Consider the following 17346-nt stretch of genomic DNA (forward strand, 5'->3'; position numbering starts at 1 on the left):
ATTTTTATTCAAATGTAAGACCTGAGGGAAAATGTACCTAACAAAAAAAAAAAAAAAAAAAGAGTTCAAGGACATTGTGTATATGTACACATGAAGTAAAACCATAATTGCAAAGTTTATGACTATACACGCTGCACACTGTAAAAATAGTGTAGGGCTGAGAATCTTCTGTTCAAACAAGTGAAGAGGCCTTGAGAAAATCACTTTCCCAAAGCCTTTCTTCTTCCCCTCAGACTGACCATGAAAGCCCCTCCTACCTTATCATTCTATGGCTCCATCTTTTCTAGACGAAAACAGCAGCTGCTGGGTCTTGCTTAACCCAGTGAGGCTTAGATGTATATTTCTGTTTTGTTTTGGTTTTTCCCTCCACAAAATGAAGCATCCCAGACAATGAATTAAAACAGAAACTTTAAAGAGCTTGGGAAGCAATAGAAAAACATTTTAAAAGGCCAAAAACAATATGGATGTAGGTAATAAGAGAATCCCAGCAAGACTAAAACAGTCATTAAACACTGTACAAGAGCAAGGCTTAGATGATTACAAGTGAACCTGATTTTGATTAAAAATCAAAATCTTTATTTTTGTGTAGGTGAGATGTGAACCATCAGGCTAATAAAAATGTTTCTCTAAAATGCATGTTATTTAAAAAGCCAATGACACACACACACACACACACACACACAGCCAATAACATAACCCCAGGATAAAAGGGGCAGTAACAAAACACACCTTTCTAAATCATAAATCAGATGGCAAAAGTACAACATGCTATAGTAAACCCTAACCAGACCACAAGGAAGGTTTCTCTCCATAAACATCAGATCAGGCAGCTAAAATGATTACTGGGCTCTCTAGTAACTGTCACCTGTGGTGGGTCTAATTACAGGCTACCCCAGCAAGCACGCCCACATCACATAGCAATAAAAGGGCCCTCTGCTTGCCAAGCACAGCCAGACAATGGCGAGCACACGCCACCTGATGGGGAGCCCCAAAAGATCAGCCAGAGAGACTAATAAAAATGACAGCTTAGAAACAAATGACAAAGCTCAGACTGGGGGAAAAAAAAAGGCAATATCAAATTAGCCAGATATCTAAGTGCTGAGCATGGTTCTTCAACAGGTCGAAACCTACATAGGGAACTGGTTTATAACTGTTTTCACACATACCAGGTCCGGTCCTCCTATTTCTAAATATTCTTTTCTGTTTTTTCATCACACAAAATGTTTGCACATCCAGGTGTCACATATAGAAACAAATGAAAGGGGAGAAACAGAATTCAGTTCAGAAAACATCAAAAATAGAATATCAAAAATAGAATACTCTTAGATTCAGGGGGCATGATGGCAGTTAGAGATTTGCCAGTACTCTTCCTCCTCCTGGCTGCCTTTTGGCCATTTTGCTACTAATTAGCACTATCCCTGGATGGGCAATATAAAGAAAAAGCCAGAAAAAAATGGGTATCAGACAAGAATATGAAGTTGCTACGTTGTTTTAGGCACCGATGTGGCCATAGACTGTTATGATCAGGGGAGGTGCAGGAAGGAAAAGAAAGCAACATCTCGTAACAGATGGTTTTCACTAGTTCTAGCTCCCTTCTGAGAAGCAGTGATTAGATGCCTACTGTGTACAGAACATTATCCTAAGCTGTAAGAATATGTACAAAAATGAAAGACTGAGCCTTTGCCTTTCTGCAGCTTGTAATATACTAAAATAATCCTTCATTAGGCTGTTACGCTGCATAACTATTTGACACGTGACATTAACTGGAAGTATTAAATCATTGAAATAAAATACCTCCTTTTCTTTTTTTTTGAGACAGGGTCTCACTATGTTGCCCAGGCTGGTCTCAAACTCTGCCTCTGTCTCTTAAAGTGCTAGGACTACAGGCATACACCAACTATTTTTGACATAAACTGAATTTATTAGGTCAAGCATGAAGAGTACTATCATGCCTTGAGGTAGAACTCTGGCTTTCGCATCTGGTGGTTAAATATACACTAAGTAGCCCTGGAAATGGTTGACTCCTGAATATTAACCACAGCACGCAACAGCAAGGTTGGTATTGCCACCCTGTCATTGAACAGGTTCTCAACAAGTCCAGGTCCACAAAAACACTTTGCAATGAATTAGCGCGTGTGTGTGTGTGTGTGTGTGTGTGTGTGTGTGTGTGACAGAGAGAGAGAGAGAAAGAGAGAGAGGCCTTTCTCTGAATTTGAAGAATACCATTACCCACCAATAATTACATCAGACAGTATTTCCTACCCACACTTGCAGCCCACTCCATATTTCTTTTTTGAGACGGAGTTTCGCTCTTGTTACCCAGGCTTGAGTGCAATGGCGCGATCTCGTCTCACCGCAACCTCCGCCTCCTGGGTTCAGGCAATTCTCCTGCCTCAGCCTCCAGAGTAGCTGGGATTACAGGCACGCACCGCCATGCCCAGCTAATTTTTTGTATTTTTAGTAGAGATGGGGTTTCACCACGTTAACCAGGATGGTCTCGATCTCTTGACCTCCATTCCATATTTTAAAAATATTTCCATGCTTATGACCTAATTTTATCCCCAAGAGCACATTCTTCTTATGATATGCTTGAATAATCAAAAGATTACCTTTTGTTTTCAGATATAAGGGAGGATGGTAGAAGGAAGTTAGAGGAATAAAGCAGGGAAACCAAGGAGGCGAGGAGAGAGGCAGGGGAGAAGCGATAAATGGGTGAAGAGGAGGAAGAGAGAGAGGAAGGGAGAGGGAAAGGAAGGGTGAGTACAAAATAGGGGAGGAAAGTAGATAGACTTGAGTGCTCAGTATGAAAATTCATTTTCACAATTCAATATCTAGCAGTGTATTAGATCTCAAACCCATCACTTCTTATGGAAAGGGGAAAGAGGGATGAGGCAAGAGAGGAAGGTACAGGGAGGATTGAGAAGGAGCAAGCCTAAAGAAGGTGGAACGGGTCAAGCACCCGTTGCATTAAGGGGCTACAAGATCTCTACAGTCTTTTCTTTAAGACTAAAGATCCTAAAATCTGGATCAAGTCCAAATTAACAGTAGGGTATCTCTGGAAAGCAGAGTGAATTAGACTGAATGACTTGGAATCTGCAAAAGACAAGGAATCTGTATTAGTCAGGGTTTCAGGGTTCTCTACAGGGAGAGAACTAAAGGAATACATATATATATATATATGTATATAAAGGGAAGTTTATTAAGTATTATCTCACACAATCACAAGGTCCCACAATAGGCCTTCTGCAGGCTGAGAAGCAAGGAGAGGCAGTGCGAATTTCAAAACTGAAGACCTTGGAGTTCAATGTTCAAGGGCAGGAAGCATCCAGCATGAGAGAAAGATGTAGGCTGGGAGGCTAGGCCTGCCTCTCTCCTCACATTTTTCTACCTACTTATATTCTAGCCAAACTGGCAGCTGATTAGATTGTACCCACCCAGACTAAGGATGGGTCTGCCTTTCCCAGCCCACTGACTCAAATGTTAACCTCCTTTGGTAATACCCTCACAGACACACCCAGGATCAATACTTTGCATCCTTCAATCCAATCAAGTTGACACTCAGCATTAACCATCCCAGAATCCTAAACAGAAAATTCAGAGGAGACAGAAAAGCTGTGCTTGTAAGTGCACACCAACAGAAAGCTCAGAAAAGACAGTGGTAGTGACACTGGGTCTCACACAGGGTCTGGACCTTTATATACAAAAGGGGGTGTTAACCATTTATATCTAACAGGCTGTGTGCATACGGCAGGGTGTGCTGTGCTATGATTCAAATAATTGAGTGCTAATATTTACTGGTCAAAATTGGAATGCTCCAAAAAAGTGATTTCAGTCTCTCTCTGTCTGGAATCACAACTCACTTACAGAGTTGAAAATATAAACATGAAAATATGCTAAAATAGTTAATAGTGTCCTTTTAAATTTTTTAACAGATAATCTTTTTAATGCAATTACTGTAATTTTATCAAATTGCATAATTAGTTAATGCCTGAGAACCTGCCAATAGAAGGTGCAATTATGTCGTAAAAATAATACTCACAATATGCAATGATGGATTGTTCCTATTAAAAAAAAGTGCTGAAAAAAACTTTAAATATTTTGAAAGTATATTATGTAGTCCTTCATGAAAAAGAAGACAGGAAAACTATCTTATATATGTTAAATAATAAGATGCCAAATATTTTAAGCATTTAATATAACTATACATTTTACATGTATGTGTGTGCACTTATGTATACACACTTTTAAGATGTCTAAATACCCCTCTTCTTCTGGTTATTATAACTGGGGCATTTCTTTCTTTCAGCTTTACAGAAATACTTTTAATTTTTGAACACCAACTGCACACACACCTAGCAAATGGGCAACGATGTCTGCTCTACACATCCAGTTGTGACTTCCGGTGGATGTCACAGCCAATGAAAGAGCTTAATCAAGTGCAGGTGCATTTGGTTGTGAATAAATTGACGACAGAACTTAAAGTAAATCTTTTAGACACAGTTAACACATAAATAATGAAAGCATCAAAAAGACATTTGACCAGCATTATTTAAAGAGTCTAATCTCAAAACAAAGTTGTAATTGCATTTGTCATTTCTACCAAAGCAAAATGAATCTGAATGTTTTCGGTCCACAGAGCTATCACGGAAAACAGCAGTTCAAAGCGTTGCCTTCGATTTTTACCAAACAGCTTTCACAAAACATCCAACAGAGAGACTTTTAATTTCTCAAATGTCCTCTGCTTGTGTGCATGCGTGTGTGTGTGTGTGTGTGTGTGTGTGTGCAAAAGTACATGTGTGTTGGAAGGATTGGCTCTATTACTGCTACTGTTGTTTTTAAGTTCTATGTGAAATTACATTTTCTCAACATTCTAGGATCTCTAAAAGCTAAGAATTTTATATATATATTAAATACGGGATATCACCAAGCAAGTGGATAGTTGTATTTTGTTAACTTTATGGAGGGAGAGGTTGATTGATGCTTTAATTCGTGTATCGTATTTCAGTCCTTGTCAACTCTGAAAAGTAAATTCTTTATTTTCCTACACTCAAAAAAAAATTAGAAAAAAAAGTCACAGATGTTAAAATCATAGCTTTATGAAGATACTCACTGATATATGGCACACTTAGATTACTTTCAAAGATCAAACATCCAACTAAAAATTTAATAAAATGAAGAATCCATCAATGCCCAACAAACTGGCCTCCCTTGACGCCACAGGTGTGTGCCTGAAAGACTGGTGGAAAATGAAAGGAAACTGCATAAATACAATTCTATGTTAAAAGCATCAGGAAACCTTTGCTTTTTAAAATAACCTTCTGATGATGCCATCTGTCAAGTCAATACCATTTTATCATATGAAAAATGCATTTATATACTAATATAACTTTAGGTCTTTTTATAGACAACACTGGGGTTTATAAAATATAAGTACCTCATAACAAAACACCCATACATGATTCAATCTTCCAATAAAAATATCACAATGCAAAGTTATCTTTTGAGAACATTCTTCATTATGATCAAATAACGTATTAGCACTGAGACACTGGATCTATGAAATAAAGGTCCCCACTAGAATATGGGCCTATTTCTTTTATAGCCATTATTTCAAGATATTTTAAAGGAACATATTACTGTGGATAGTTACTCTCTTCTACCCTATCCCTTTTTCTTAACAACTTGGAGTACTTAAAAAAAAAACTGATAAGTATAAATGCCTTCAGTGACCCCTTCCACTAATTGTTTTCCTTTTTTCTTTCTTCTCCCCTTGAAAATCCCTCTACATCATCTAAAGCATTCCTCAAAGGTGGGGAAAAAGTAAGTCGGACTCTAACTTGGGACTCAGTTTAGAACCAAGGCTCTAGGGTTCTTCAGATCATGCAGCTGGATCCCAAGGATGCCAAAGGCATGTGATGCCCAGGGGCTGGGCACTCCCACCTCTGGCTTCTTCAATTTCGGTCTCATCATCACTTGTGAATAAAATGACTGAGCTAAAGAATTATTCCTACCCATGTAATGAGGGTCTCTTTCCTCTATAGTATCACAGCTTGGAAAAGGCTTAATCGCCACACATAATATCTAAGTACAGATCTTAAATGATCAGTATGGTTGCTCCTGGAGTCATTATCTAAATACAAGGACAACAAGCACTGCATCCTGGGCATCAATGAGAGGCAGAATAGTGGAAGGGGTAAGCCTGTGGAGGCTAAAGCAAGATGACGTGAGTTTCAATGCCACCTCTGCCTCATACATACACATGAGCTCTTTTACTGTACTTGACCCCTATAGGCTTATTTTTCTCAATTGTAAAAAGAAGGCAGCAATGATAGTAATCACCACCCACATCAGCAGGTTGCTGTGAGAACTAAATTTATAAAATCCTTGGGACAGTGTCTGATAGTAAGCACTGAAATAAACTGTGACTATCCCTAGAGTCAAAATCTGTGGGGGAATGGCCATGTACATGTCTTGTGTGTATGTATGTACATGTGTATAAAATATCACATATATTTACAAACCTATTCATAAGGAAATATACAGGTACACTCACTTCAAAGCAAAATATTTTAGTTCTATTTGGCCTCAGTCAGTAAGTGGATATCTCATATTAATTTGTTTTTCAACTGGGAAAGCCAAGAATGTGACTTTTTGAAGGAAGAGAAAAGAAGAAAATATACTTAATATAATCCAGTAAACCTTAGAAAATGCAAGATACCAAAATATCTAGAAAACACAGGGGAAGGAGAGATTCAAAAGACAAAATGAGGAAGATTTTCAATGTTCGTCCTAACAAGAAGAACTAAATCTGCAGAAATTTGATTTGGAATGCTTTGACCACCCTACAAATGCCCACGTTTAATTACTTACGACAACAGTAAATTCAATGCTACGCAGCAACATTAACCTAACAGGTGCCAGTGAAATGCGGGTAACTTTCTTCTCTCACGTTGGGAGTACAACCACCCCGTAAGTGTAGCAGCGATAAATCGCATGGTAGAGGAAGTTGAGGCTTGGATCATCTAGCAGGCTGAGTTCTTTCACGTTTGTCCATCCACTTCTGATGAGACACCCTGTGGACCTAGATCTTAAGAGCCTGCTTTCTTTTTAACTCCTGCTTTCAACAAGGTATAATTATGTTCATGCACATGTACACCGGCATCCATGGAAAACATATGGTTTGCTTTCGTAAAGTCTTAACACCGATTTTGAGAATAAACATGATTCTACAATGTTCATGTTTGTATCACCTGGAACCAGAGTCCAGAACATAAAGTTAGTAGGCCACTTTATGTTTTCTCACAAAACAGAAGAAAAAAGCATCCCTTTGGTTCTACCCTTAGTTTATTGTGTTAGCGTCACTTCCTGTACCATCACAGGAAGAAAAGCCCAACCAGGGACTGGTTCAACTAAAATAGCATCTTTCACATCTGTACAGTGAAATCTCAACCAATACATATGCTAATTTCAATTAGAGGACCTGACTACAGGTCATTTAATACATCCTTGGCTTAAAATCTTGCTTTAGACACCACCAAACTGTTCTGCCCTGTAATGCCAAGGCGAGCAGTTGGAACATGAACAAAGTGTCACAATGATGAATAAAGATACCAAACAACATTCTGTCTTCAACACATCACAGGAGAACATCCATCAGTGTGTGTCACCTCTGACAGATATGGCAGGTGCAGAGTAAAGAAAGGCAGAGGAGAGCCTGGGCTTGGGGATCCAACATTTTGCACAGTGGCAACCCATCATGAAGTCCCACAGACTCCAGGACACAGTGCTACAGCCAGGGCAGCCCCCAGGTGTGCAACCCAATCAGTCCCCTCCAGACAGGTAACACGTCTACAGGCAATGCATTTCCAAAGAAAAGGAAATGAAGTCTTGGCTACCCCATAACCTTACTACAAGAACAACGAAAGAAGATGAAACTGCCCTACAGACCCCAGTGTGTGATGCTCCCCATCCCTGTGTCCATGTGGGGAGGGCCAGCGGGGGGTGGGGAGTTGGGGAGAGATAGCATGGGGAGAAATGCCAGATACAGGTGATGGGGAAGAAGGCAGCACATCACACTGCCATGTGTGTACCTATGCAACAATCTTGCATGTTCTTCACATGTACCCCCAAACCTAAAATGCAATTAAAAAAAAGATGATGAAACTGAAATAGATTTGTTTATTCTGTCCCAAGAAAGCATTTTCTGTATAGCCTCTCACTTTAATAGCAAAAATGGTTTTGGAATAATCATCACAACAGGAATAACCAAAACCATTTTTAATACAATTACACTTCATCAGCTTAAGGAGGGGACCTATCTACCACGTTATATCTGCAGCATTTCTGAGACTCACCAAGGCCAGTCAACATACACATGGTCTAAATGTTTTAAAGTAGAGTTTTAAATGAAAACAAAACGGGTTTAAGTGAGCGCTTTTATGCCAGTACTTTCAGGACAACCAAATGATAGAATGTATGCATATAGCATATCTAATTGGCTCTGCATTTTCTTCAGTGGTGTCCAGTGGGAAATGTCCCTATACACACAGTCACATAAACCCATGTGCCCGTGCAACACCAGACTTCGGAAAACCAGCAACAACCTTGATCTTCCTTGCAGTGGGCCTTAGAGGTGTGAGGGTACAACATGGCAGCCTGCATCATTCTCCAGCCTGGGGGAGGGCACTTCTCCGAGGCACGAAGCCCAGCAGGGAGGAATCCCTCAGAGAATAGGCAGTGGAGATATGGCTCCATTTCCAAGGCTCCCTTCCTGTTTAGAAGTCCCCTCTATTAGACAACCTATTTCTATTCATCTGTTCTAATCTTTCTTCAGATCAAGCCAGCAGCCCATTAATCATTTCTGTCATCTCCCTCCAGAATCCAGGGCAACAGATCTGTTTTTCTAAAATCACAGTGCCAGAAACTAAACTCGAGAAAGAGGAAATCCTCTCCTCCTCACAGCGGCTGTCTGGGTGCTGACTGGAAGAAGACACCAATTGTGTTCATTTTCCTCTTTTGCCCAGAATTGCATAGAACATTCCATGGAAAGTTTTGAAAGGGAATTTGGGTGGGAAGTGGAGCTGGGGAGGTTGAAGAGGAACCCGATGCATAAAGCCACCAGCTGAGGAGAACGTGAGAAAGGGAAGTAGATAAACAAATGCTGAGACAATGACGGATACAGATTAATAAAACCATTATTAGTGTTTTTATTAAGGCCAAATGTTTTAGCAACTTCAGACAGCAGAAAAAGTATATGAAAGGTCAAGCCTGCAGGCAGCATAGGTCCTCTGCACTGAAGCAATGGAGAACTAAAATAAACTCCACCAAACAAAATACTCCCCAATGGCAAAGAGAAAGCCTCTTTCGGAGCTGATATACTTGACTGCATAAAAATGTTGGGAATGACCTTAAACCCACTGACATCTTGGGCTAATAAATCATTTTTTTCTCCCCGTTTTTTAAATGAGGCTCTGCCTGTCGGGTAAGAGAGAACACTGAGGATATATTGACAGAAGACAGAACCACGTAACATTCAGAAATCAGATTCACCAATGATCATGACCAATATTCACACTCTTAGATCACTCATGCCTCTTAATAGTTTTTATAGTGATCTCTGCACACGATGGAAATAAATGGCATGATACCAAATATACAAAGATTTGCAGTTGGGAGACTTCATTTCTCCTCCCATGGCTGACATTACCAATTTGATCAAGGACAAGTCCCTTTACAAATGAGAGAGAATGTGCTGAGATACAAAGTGAGGGCATGAGGCCAGCTGTGAAGTCTGTCCAAGATTCTTGGGCTCTCAGTGGTAGACTTAGGTGGTCTTAAGATCTCTTGCAGCTCTTTGATTCTGTGATTTTATTATGCTTCATAAGGATGGGCCAATGTCACCAGAGAAAGGAGTACATTTCATATACAAGGGTGGTTCCCCTTTGTGGGACTGAATCAAATTGTAATGTGTAAGGAAGAGTATGTCCCAACTGGCTTGGAATGAATAAACATCTTCAATATCAAAGGTCAGGAATAATTTACTTAAAATCTAAACTGAACAATTCAGTTATTATTTAGTCATGTGATTTTTCAGATGCCATTTTCAAAAAATTACAGGCAGTCAATGGCACAGAAAGAAAAAATATAAACGCAACGCAGGACTATACAAATGTAGTGAGGGAAACACTTAAACATATAAATATATACACAACACTGGTGATCTTAAATTTACCAAGAGATGGTATATGACTGGGATTTGGGTAATTTAAGGCGATTCCAAGGGTAAATTTGACCTAAGTACTGTCTTAGAAAAACAACCCCCACACAATCACCTATGCTGTAATATATTTCAGAAAGATGAATAGATGTAAATAAGCAGCAAATAATTTGAACATATAAAAGGAAACTTACCACGAATGCTATTGTACTTCTTAATGTGGATTCCCACTGGAAGCAGCTTTTAAGGAACTGCATTGTATTCCATATTGCCATAGTGATTCTTTTCACACGGTCCACATCTCTTGATAAGATCTGATTTTGAAAAAAATGGCCAACAGGAAACCAGATTTAAATACTCCAAATATTCCCTCTGGATCAAGTACCCTGATCATTTAAATTATGTTCTATATAGATGCCAATTTAAAAAATGATAATAATAGAAAGGAGAAGAGTTGACACTTCTCAACTCTTTTTAAAATGTGAACATCCACAGCGGAAAAGAGAATCAAATGCATTTTAGCAATCATCTGAAAAAGAATAGCCTGTTTCAACATGTTCAGTGCAAAAATGGAACTGGTGAAACTATAGAAGCCAGGTATTTAATGTTGGTGAATTTGTATGAGAAAGACACATACAGAGTCAGAGAGAGAGACGGGGGGGAGAGAGAGAGAGAGAGAGAGAGAGAGAGAGAGAGAGAGAGAACTAGAAAGACAGTGAGCTAGAGAGATATAGACACAAAATGAGTGTCTGTGTTGTTTAGTTTGGAAGCAAATGAATAGATTTATAATAAAAATATACAAGTATTATAGCTTTTCTAGTCCAGAGGTCTACAAAACTGTAGGAGTTCTGGGAAGATGTTTGAGTTCTCCCTGGGCAAGTTACTTAACTTCTCTCTTATAAAATAGAGATGTTATTCGTTCTAATCTTATAAGTTGTTGAGAGAATGACAAAGCTTAGAAAGGTGCCTGTCACATAGTAAGTGCTTTCAAGTATTTGTATCCTTAGGAAATGTTTCAAGTTAATCAAAATTTGGGGGCATTAAGTAGGAAGAGACACGTGGGGAGGGCCGTAGCATATCCCGGATTTCAGCCCTATATTCCCCAGTGCTCTCAGAGCCCAACACCACCCCACGTGGAGGTCTCGTTTTACAAATGAAATGTCTCTCTCCCAGTTGTAGGCAGATTCATTTCAATGTGCTTGCAAAGCAGCTACCCCACCCACCTCAATGCAGGTTTTAACTTTCGAGTAAACAGAGCAAAAGGCAATAATAATAATAAAATAAGACATTTACTCAGATTACACAAAATAAATATTACGGTCAATGTTATGGCAGACCAAAATGAAATATTCGGAGGCTTTCCCTAGGAAGATGTTTAAGGCCTTTCCCAAGTATGCTCAGAAATTCATGGAAAACAAAAGGATGATAAGATGTCTTTATATTTAACTGCTTTATGTAATCCACAGCTGCTCACCCCAAAGGAAGTGGTGGAAGTAATAAACTCCTGAAAAAGGGGACACTTTGTTCTTAGCTACACAATTGAAGAGGGACGATAGGTACAGAGAGAAATAGTGAACTGTGAAGAGTACAACAGGGAGGGACTCTGAAAACAAAATGTAAAGGTCACAGTAAGGAAAAAAAAAAAAGTGAAACTTTCCCTACAGGCCCTGAACTTCACTTTTTGTTGAACTGAATGAGAGAGGAATTAAGGGCAACAGGCAGAGAGAGAGAGATCTTGCCTTCGGTATGGGCTGAAATGCCAACACATCCCAAATTTAGACCACACCAAGGTTGTAGGAACATCCATGAGTAAAGCCCAGGCCAGAAGTCTCTAAAGATCTGCTGGGTTAATTATGTTATTGACTCCATAGGCTGCACCTCCCTGAAACTTTAAAGGGCAGAGAACGAAATGGCTGTGATTAAAGGATGGGTAGGCAGGACAAGTAGATTCTGGAAGACATTGACAGTCTTGATGCGAGGAATTTTTGTTTATTCAATGAATCAGGATAATAATGGGGGCCTGAGACTTTGTTTCATCCAAGAATTACGTTTTAAGTCTTCCCCTTCTTTTAAGGTTTTTTTTTTTTGAGACTGAATTTCACTCTTATTTCCTAGGCTGGGGCTGGAGTGCAATGGCAGGATCTCAGCTTACCGCAACCTCCGCCTCCCTGGTTCAAGCATTTCTCCTGCCTCAGCCTCCCAAGTAGCTGGAATTATAGGCATGCACCACCACACCCAGTTAATTTTTTTCTATTTTTAGTAGAGATGTGGTTTCTCCATGTTGGTCAGGCTGGTCTCAAACTCCCAACCTCAGCCCACCTCAACCTCCCAAAGTGCTGGGATTACAGGCATGAGCCACAGTGCCCGACCAGTCATCCCCTTCTTATAGAGCTGACGGAGCTCCTTATTTTAGGAGAGAAGGGGACAAAGAGAAAGAAGTAGAGAGATGGGGCAAGAGGGAGAGGGGAGGAATGTGAGGGAGGAAAAGATTCAAGGAAGAAATTACAGGCATGTGTTAACACTTCAGGTGCTGGGTGCTGAGTGTATCAATCAACAAGCCATCTACTGTACTGACCCACCTTTTTGGAGAGCTTGCGGCTGTCTTCAACAAAGCGCTTTTCCCTGGGAGTAAAGGTCCTAATACTTGCCTTGACCTAGAAAGACATCATTGTTAAAAAGAGTGGCATTTATAGAAACATCATCCATCTAGTTTTCTTAATGACTGGGAAAATCATGCAAATCAATAGCTTCTGACTCTGACCTTAGCAAGCACCAAAGAAATGGTAGACACACCTGTGCCCTGTACATGTTTCTGGGGGTCTCATTTGATAAAGATCCCTGGCATGGGTCAGACTGAGTCTAGGAGGGTACTGTCTCCATTTTGCTCATTCCCTGGAGGTATTTTAAACCACTGCAGAGATTGAAGTTCATCAATTTTTCAAACTAACGTTTGTCAAAGATAAAACTTCCTTTTTAAATCCTTTTAAGTTAATCTTCCAACAGTAATGTCTAGCATGTGAATAACAATTTCCAGCTTATGAAAACACTTTTTTCACAGAGAATCTTATTTCCTTTTAATGGCCTGGAAAAATAACTTGATGAGCCATTTTAGTCCCATTTTACAGGGAAGAAACTGAGGCTCAGAGTGACTTAGGCACTTGTTCAGACTGAGTAAAACCTTAAAGAATTAGATTAAAGTCCTTCTCCATATCTAATGAACTGTAAAATCCCATAACCAAAACATTTCTCTTCAAGCCTGTATCCCCCTTTTCCCTTAAACTCAGGTTTTGCCGGTATTCATACTCTATATACAAACGTTTTCCAGGAGAAGCAGGAGATGAGGCTGACCTGCTTATAAAAGTGCATGTATGATTTCCTTGAAGGGAAAGGGAAGGAAATGGGAAGAAACAACACATCCCTATGCTGGACACTGTGCTGAGTTCTAGTATGACAGAGAATGTGAGGGGAAAAAATATATATACATTTCATTTATATGGTATATAATATGTATTTTATATACTATGTATTATATAATTATATATAACATATTGTTATATACATTTTATATAAAGTTTTATAATATATATATTATACAGAAAATGATTTTCCTTCTTTTAATTTTTTCCTTGACATTTAGATTTACTGAGAATTAAACACCATCATTTCTGCTGATTCAACAAATGGTGAATTCTGCTGATTCACCATCAAATTTGTTGATGAACAGATTCTACAGAATCTGCTGATCCTGCTGATTCATCAATTATGCTGATTCTCCCTTAATACCACTTGAGAGCTGGCATATCCAGCACATTTTGTGACTCAGTTTTATAACACTATTCTTTCCTCCCTCTCTGGCTGCAAACATTCTGAAACATCTTACATTGATTTGAGCCTCCAAAAGCTGGTCACCTCTTATTTTAGGTATGGAAAAGCTGAGAAGTATGTCCCAGTTAAACTTACCGGATTATATATGATGTCCATCTCTAAGTAAATAACTCCTTTAAAAGCTTGTTCTAAATCTTTATTCTTTAGTACGTAACAATTTGGTTGTCCATCTCTAATCTGTCACAAACAAAAGATAAAATACACGTTGGTGTAAAGTTACTATGTCGTCTAAAGCAAATAACCAAAACTAACTTTGAGAAAACTGATAATGTAGAATGATCACAGATGAAGCAAATACTAAATCCACCACAAATCACCTTTTACTTCTAGAGTGCTATTGTAACGCACTCTACATAGGAAGATAAAGTGACGGTCACCAGGTTGAAACTGATGTGTGGATGAAAAATATTGGTACAAATCGTAAGTTACACATTTCCACTTACTCAGAAATGATTAATATTCTACAAAATTCCTGGCCAACACTCTTCAAGATGGTAATGGTCATGAAAAGAAAGGAAAGACTAGGAAACTGTCATAGATTAATTAGAAGAGACTAAAGAGGTAAGATGACTAAATGCAATGAGGTATTCTGGATTGGGTCCTTGAACAGAAAAAAAGATACTGGTGCCAACACTGGTGAAATCCAAACAGGGATCAGCATTTAACGCAATGTAACAATGTTAGTTCTTTTCAGTGTTAACAAATGTATTATGGTAGTATAAGACACCAACATTAGACTCAACTGGATGAGTATGTACGGGGAACTCTACATTCTCTTTGAACTTCTCTGTAAATCTGAAACTATTCCCCCCAAAAGGTTATTTTTTACAGAAATGAATAAAGGAGCTGGTTTTAACAGTCTTTTACTAGCCAGGAAACAATGCAAATTAAGCAAATAAATCAACTTAGAGCTGAGGTCAAAATCCAAAAACACTCAAAATGCAGGAAGTGCCAACAAATCCTCAAAATAAACAAGTTTCTCTGCTATCCTCTCTTGGCTGGCATGTCACATCAGTCCTATACACTAGTCTACCTCTGGATCCCACATATAAGTTATCTAAGTAAAACATCTTCAGTATCGTTTTGAAAACTAATTGGCTCGCATGAAAGACAAGTTAATTAGCTTGATTTAATCATTCTCTTTTCAGATTTGATAGCAGCCATGATTTTACATACTAGTAGTATATGTACTGATTAAACTTCAGGCTTTTTAGAAGCATACCTGCTAACTCCAAAAGGGCCTCAGCAAAACTCGAGTTAATCAAAAGCTCTACTTTAGATTGTGATGATCAAAAATTTAAATAGCATAGGAAATCTAACAGCATGAAATTTGAGCCATATTTTAAATGACTATTGCTGTCATTACAAGCATTCACACAAGTGTTCTTATAAACAGCGGTGGAAATGAGTTGAGTAAGTCATGGGGGGAAACAGAGCAATTCCACTTTACAAGGGAGAGGTCATCTTCCTTCCCAAAGTCACTCCACCTCTCTCTGATTGAATAGGTTTGATACAGAAGGATGGTTTTCCTGGCCAGCAGCTAAGAGGAAGGGGGTGCCCCATAAAGACCTGGTTTCCTTCCTAAACGGTGTCCAAACAGGATTCTGAGCTTCCGCTTTGATACACAGTCTCACTTAATAAATTGTGAATGTTAAAGTTGAAAGAAATAAATACAAAAACAGCCTGACAATTTGCCAAGCTGACTTGGGTCCAGTTTAGCTTTGCTTCAACCCACAGTCATTGTACTGTTATCTTAAAATTTCCATGGTTTTTCAAGGGTTGGCGAGGGATAACAGAAGAACAAGAGGTATCAGTATAAAAAGAAATATTTTATAGCAAAGGGATTTTTTTTTAATTTTGGTAAATGACCATTTCCTGTTTTCTAATGTCCCTCACATTGTGTCAGCAAAATCAGAACCCACCTAAGGACATTAAAGCAGCCAAGTTTAGAATTAAACCTATGCATCTTTGGTACCTAACTATCTTTAAAAATAGAATATAAGTTTAAAAATTGTAAAAAGTTTAAAAATTACAGAAAAAAACTGAAGTCTCTTGAATTTCCGCAAACACCAAATTCCTTCTCCTAAACATAAATTACATAGGAATTTGGCATGCATCCTTTGTAAATTTTATTAAGATTTTATATTCATAAAAATAGTCTTAATAGACAAGTGTATTTTTTTTTTTGCCTAAGTGACAAATTATATCTATTTTGCAATTTTGTTTTGTATCTATCCGTATGACTTGGTAATCTGTTTATATTAGTATCTAGGTCTGATTCATTTTTTATACTACTATATAATCTTTAAAAAGCGAATAAAGTACAATTTATTAATTATCCTATTGATAAACATTTAGTTGTTTCCACTTTTCTAGTCTCTCTGCTACAAGGAATATCTTTAGAGAAAAGATAAAAGGTAAAGGAAAATAAAAGGTAACAGAAAGAAGGAAAATACTAGCTTGTATTTGGACTATGTTTGGGTTAAGAACAGGTGAACACATTTGAATAGTGTTATAATTAACACTGAGAGAGTAACAGAAGAGACTATTTTTTTTAAATATTTTCACTTTCCTCCCTGATTATATAATTGAACTTCTAAAACAAGAATATCAGATACAAAGTTCTGTATCAACCAACTTGCCAAACTCCTACAGAGCATTTATATAATAGGAGATGAAAACCAAACATATATATATATACACACACACACACACACACACACACATTCCATGTCATAACTATATTATTTATATTTAAGAGTCTGAAAATTATTTCTATAACTTTAAAGCTTCTATTAAATAAACAGTTATAATTAAAGCACAGTAAAAAGAAAATTTAGAGGAGAATCCATATATACTTTTCATTAATTTTGAGATCTGTGTCAGCAAAGGCAAAATGGAACGATATAGCTTTCAGTTTGTGATGGAAGGAGAACGCAATTCATCTGGAGAGATTTCCTGAGCTGACATTTGGGAGGACTTCATTTCATTCAAATAGGAGTCTTGGATAAAATGATAATGTCTTTAACCTCAGTTTTCCAGGATAAACTCTTCAAATTGACTTACTACACATTTTTGTCTACTTGCCTTTTCATGGGCAAATAGTGTATAACATTAGGCAAAAAGCTGAAGAAACAACCTATGTAGAACAGTAATAATAGATTTAACTTGAAAATGCAAACACCCCAATCAGGAAAATTAACATTTTCATGTCCCTTAGATTATTTTCAGAAATATGTCACAAA

The 17346-nt window shown here is 38.1% G+C and overlaps 1 protein-coding gene across 4 annotated transcripts in view; it reads right to left on the minus strand.

The window, feature by feature from the left end:
- The window catches only part of MCTP2 (multiple C2 and transmembrane domain containing 2), a 264931-nt gene that overhangs the window by 74985 nt on the left and 172600 nt on the right, over positions 1–17346 (minus strand). For all 4 annotated transcript variants that reach the window (XM_054257201.2, XM_017973284.4, XM_002749091.6 and 1 more), the window contains 3 exons: positions 14177–14278; positions 12796–12870; positions 10411–10530 (listed from right to left, as the gene is read on the minus strand). In XM_054257201.2, coding sequence (XP_054113176.1) covers positions 10411–10530; positions 12796–12870; positions 14177–14278 — 297 coding nt within the window. The remainder of the gene's footprint in view (positions 1–10410; positions 10531–12795; positions 12871–14176; positions 14279–17346) is intronic.

This window comes from Callithrix jacchus, chromosome 6, assembly GCF_049354715.1.
Source record: "Callithrix jacchus isolate 240 chromosome 6, calJac240_pri, whole genome shotgun sequence".
In the NCBI taxonomy this organism is placed as follows: Eukaryota; Metazoa; Chordata; class Mammalia; order Primates; family Cebidae; genus Callithrix; species Callithrix jacchus.